This window comes from Phaethon lepturus, unplaced genomic scaffold (assembly GCF_000687285.1).
Source record: "Phaethon lepturus isolate BGI_N335 unplaced genomic scaffold, ASM68728v1 scaffold2689, whole genome shotgun sequence".
Taxonomy (NCBI): Eukaryota; Metazoa; Chordata; class Aves; order Phaethontiformes; family Phaethontidae; genus Phaethon; species Phaethon lepturus.
Genome location: NW_010561022.1, coordinates 27325 through 31932, shown reverse-complemented (window position 1 = coordinate 31932; position 4608 = coordinate 27325). Strand labels below are relative to the sequence as shown.

General features: G+C 45.5%; 1 protein-coding gene across 1 annotated transcript in view; it reads right to left on the bottom strand.

Moving 5' to 3' along the window:
• Positions 1 to 4608, bottom strand: part of RNF213 (ring finger protein 213) — a gene marked incomplete at its 3' end in the record, with an annotated part of 51931 nt that overhangs the window by 20361 nt on the left and 26962 nt on the right. Inside the window, 7 exon segments of the mRNA XM_010293831.1 lie at positions 219 to 354; positions 718 to 865; positions 1697 to 1776; positions 2502 to 2624; positions 3219 to 3337; positions 3788 to 3883; positions 4206 to 4342. Coding sequence (XP_010292133.1) covers positions 219 to 354; positions 718 to 865; positions 1697 to 1776; positions 2502 to 2624; positions 3219 to 3337; positions 3788 to 3883; positions 4206 to 4342 — 839 coding nt within the window.

Sequence of the window (4608 nt, the reverse complement as noted above, 5' to 3'; positions counted from 1 at the left end):
TGTGCATCCCTGCCCCAGTACAGCCCATTCAGCTGTAAGTCACCCTCCCTGAGGAGCCAGGAGAGGAGAAAACTGCCTTCAGAGAGCTTCCAGCACAGACTGGAGACTGACACTGCAAATATTCAGATTACACAAAACTGCTGTCTCTGCTGTACAGTTGCCATTTGCAGACTTTTCTTGGAAGCCTGCAGGTTACAAGAGATTGCTGCTGTCCTCACCTGAAGGTGCCTGCCTCCTGGAGAGCACTGAGGTTGGAAGCCTCCCGAAGCACCCAGTTTTTGGGGTGAAGGGAATTTTCTTCTTGCTTCTTCAAAAGGTTGGAGAGACGAGCCTTTGTTATCTTCAGGAAAGAGGCTAGAAAACAAGAGGGAACTTGCATTTTCTCTCCTATTAGCATTGGATCCAAATCCAAGTATCACACTAAGCACAGCATTTCACAACTGTTTCAATAATCAGCCAGTTGGGAGAAAAACAGCCACCAGAGCTAGCATAGCCAGAGAAAAAGCCATGACCTGAACTCCAGGAAAATCCCTACAGCCAAAAGGAGCGACAGATGGAGCACAGACACACACATTCTTGGGATGTTGCCTTGACATCCACCTTGTCTATGCTACAGCAAGGACAACTGATCTTTGGGTCCCCAGTGAATTAACTTACATGTTTTGGTGGTCCCCTAGATCTCAGGGATACTACCTGCTGCAGCCAGGGAGCACATACCTTTCAAGTCATCGTCTTTGGACAGAAGGCCAAGGAGAATCTTAATTCGCTTTCTACTTCGACTAAGATCTTCATTTTGATCCCGTAGCATCCCCACGGCACTTTGTACACAGGTCCTTAGGAGTACAGTGGTGTCCAGGATTTCACCCTTCACAGGAACAGTGTGAAAACAAGTTCATGACTCTTCAGTTTTACACCTTTGCTGCCAACAGTTCTCTCTTAAAACAATTATAGTGCTCTCTAGAAAGGGCCTGTGCCCCTTGCATCCCATCTCTCAGTTTTCCTCTCCTCTCAGGCTGCAAATCTAAATTCTTCTTTTGCTGCCAAGTACACAACGCAACTTCAGTGGCCCTTTCAAATTGGCATGTAACTCAGCATTTATATTAAGGTAAGTTTCCTATAGTGGGAAAACTCAGCAGTTCAGGCACAAAAGTGGAAATAATAAATATGACTAGGGAAAATATGCCCTCCCTGGGAGATGCTTAGGCACCAGAGCAGCAACAGCCTCACGTAGTCACCCTGATACTGGGCATCCTCTGGCTGATGCTGTCAGAGGAACACGGGCCAGTCTTAACATGGCTCAGCAAAGTCCTCAGCCAACTCCAGCATGGCTTCAAATGCACGCCTCAACTGGAAAGCACAAACAGCTGGAGTGGCAGGCTCAGAATCACAATTCTCAGCTTCAGGGTGCAGAAAGACAACAGAAGGTTTTAAAAGTGATTTTTAAAACAAATTAGGGGTATGAAATGTCTAAGGAATTAGTGGGTCCTTAGAATGGTTTACTATTTTAGTGATGCTGATTTTGATTGGGCAGCAGGGGGAGAAATTTGTGTCTGATCATTAACGTTCCTGATGCAAGTAATATTCCTCATGGATTTCAAGTGAATGGGGATACAAAAGGTATATTGCACCTATGGATGACAAAGAGCAGTGAGCCATATTGACAGCTGAGAAGCAAATAAATGTATTCTGAACTGACCTCATAGTGCCCTGCTTCTGGCACTGGTGTTTCAAACTCCACCTCATTTTCCTCCTTTTCTTCACCACTCACAGGCAGAACTGTAGCTAAGGTGTAGAATTTCTATTAGAAAGTAGTACACTTCTGCATCAGTCAGGTAAGAGTTTATTTAGCAACTGCATCCTAGAGCAGCAGAATATCTCTCAGAGATCTATTATCACCTGCATGAGTAGCTGAGACCCACCTCTCTAAACACAGCCACAGCTGCTAGGACTGTCAAACTTCATGCAGCAAGAACTAGAAGAAATATGACACTGTGAGCTAATGCACTAAGCTCTACCAGAATCCTGTAAGGCAGCATGATGAAAGGAAAAAGCATAAGAAAAAGCTGAAGGGAAAGAAAAAGTCTTTTCTAACCTTCCTACAGGTTTAGGTGAACAGATCTATATTCATGCAAGTGAGATTTCTCCAGAGCGACTCCTTGCCAGCGGTCTCTGCCAGGCAGCATCTGCTGCCTCCTATGCTGAGCAGAGTACTCAGAGTTTTGAGCAGTGCAAATACCACATTTTTGTCACAAGGAAAGGGAAAACTACTAAATTAACTTACTTGACAACCATGACCCAAAGTTGCAGTAACGAACTGAATACAAATACAAGTTGGTAGCCATATTGTGACGCCCCCCAAAAAACAGATGCTGAGCCGGGAAGATCATTAGATATGTTGTACCAGGAAAAATTTCCACTAGCACCAAGTCTAGGACTTCATCTCCCCTTTTCCCAACTGGCATATCAACACCACTGGCTTGCACAGCTAGCGTGCAGCTCACCTTTGGTTTTACCTGAATCCTCACAGAACATCTGGCTGATGGTGAGGTTCTGCAAGGCAGTCATATCAGAGATCATGTCTTTGGATCTGCGGAGATCGTCTATATGCACTGACTCCCATAGTCCTAAAGGCAGAGGACAAAAAAAAAAAAAAAAAAAAATCATTTCATGCCTGCAGCATGTTCTTCTAGAAGAGCTTCCCAAGAATTATCTCCCCATACCTGTGGGCTAGCAGTTCACATTCACAGTTCACTTACTCTCATTTCTTGACGTAGACAGTGAAAGCAGCAATTCACTTTGAACATGCTAATACACACTACCCTGACTGATAGGGCGTGGACACTACTTAGAGCCCAACACACAGAGCAGGAACCTCGCTGCTGAAAGCGGAACATGTAAGCACATACTCAGGATTCTCCTGGAGGACAATATGCCAATGCAGTCAGCATTGTGTTTGTTTGCTGCTCTCCAGCTGAGTAGAAAGAGGACTCATCTGTCAGTGGGCAAGGCAAGGTCTCTTGCAGAGGAGACTAGGACTCCAAGGTAGCAACCCCCCAGGGGCAATCCCTGTGCGTAAGAGAAGCAGCTCTGACAACCCACAGGACACACTGATTCCAGATTTTAAGCAGTAAAAAGGAAGGTGAATGAGAGAAATGTTGCTCTAGTATGATTGCTTGAAGCTAGTTGCAGAGAAAGGAGCGACAGATGGCCAGACCCACCTCCATGGAATCCCACGTAGGATGTTCCTCCTTCCACCCGGGAAAGCTTCATAATAAAGTACACAAAGACAGAGTCTTCTCCCAGGTCCACCTTGTTGATTTCATTAACAACAGTGTATCTACAACAAAGAGGAAATGCTGTTGGTGGATCAAAGACAGACAAAAGTTCAGGGCCACGAGTCTTTACTCTGTAAGAGAGGGCACATTTCTTCCCCTGTACAGACAGAAGTGATTTGCTCACCCCTTCCCCCCAGCCGAGCCTGCCACCTCTAGTTATGCCTCAAATGGTAACCCTGATCCTCAGCTCTTCAGGACTTCTGCAAGCGATGACAAGAATTCATGCTTCAAAGGGATTATCTGGTAATTTGACTCATCTTAGATTATTTTTACTTGGGTTATGAATTATTATTTGGAACACAATTAATGCTTCTAGATTCACTGCACTACAGAATAAACAAAGGATTACACATTCCTGATTCTGAAATCCCCAAAACAACACTAATAATAATTGAGGGTGAAGAGTCAGCAAGCAGATCAGCTAGCTGGGAACCACTGCACACTTGACTTACTTGGCTGAGGCGATGAGCTGAGCATTTTGAGAGCCATCTTCAAAGTCTGTCTGAATAATAAGGACTTTATTTCCTGATGTGGCATCAAGGAAATCTCTGAAGAGTGAAAGGGGATTTCAAAAAAGTCATTAGATGTACAAGCGAAACATTAAAGACTGTAGAAGTAGTCACTCCACAGTAGCTTTGGCTGCTGCAGGCAGGAAAGATTAAAACACCCATCCTATAGGGATGGTATAACTTCAAAAGCCCATCTCAGTATGATGGAGCTAACACAGTTTGCACCAAGCCAGTCCTCTGTTCAGCACAGCATGGCCTCTTGCCTCTCTTTTCCATGTGCATTACTCCAAGTGTTCTGTCCACGCATCTTCCACCCAGATGACAGCCTATTCAGAGCATGATAATGCAAAACCAGACTCACCGGATGCCCTTCAGGAATGAGTACTCGGTGTCAAACTGCTGCAGGAACAGGATTTGAGGCCTTTGTGCTTTACCCTGCACTTCTCTCTCCAAGCAAGCAGCGTCAGCACTGGTGAGAAGCCTCGAGAAGGTGGTGACCTGGGAGAGCAAGATGTAGGTTTGTTCTTTGCTCAGGAATGCAGTAGAGTCTTACTCATCTATGCTCCCAGATGCTGCTAACTTGCTGCAGAACTGGACTGCACCCCAAAAAAAAAAACATTTTTGTGACCTGCCAGTAGGCAAAGGGTCAACACGGGCTGTTACACCAACCCAGGGCCACTGCTGGGTAGCTAGACACAATGCCTCTTGGTGTTGCCAGAGGGGGCTGTGGGGCAGCTGAGAAGGGGCGGCCAGGGCTATGAGAA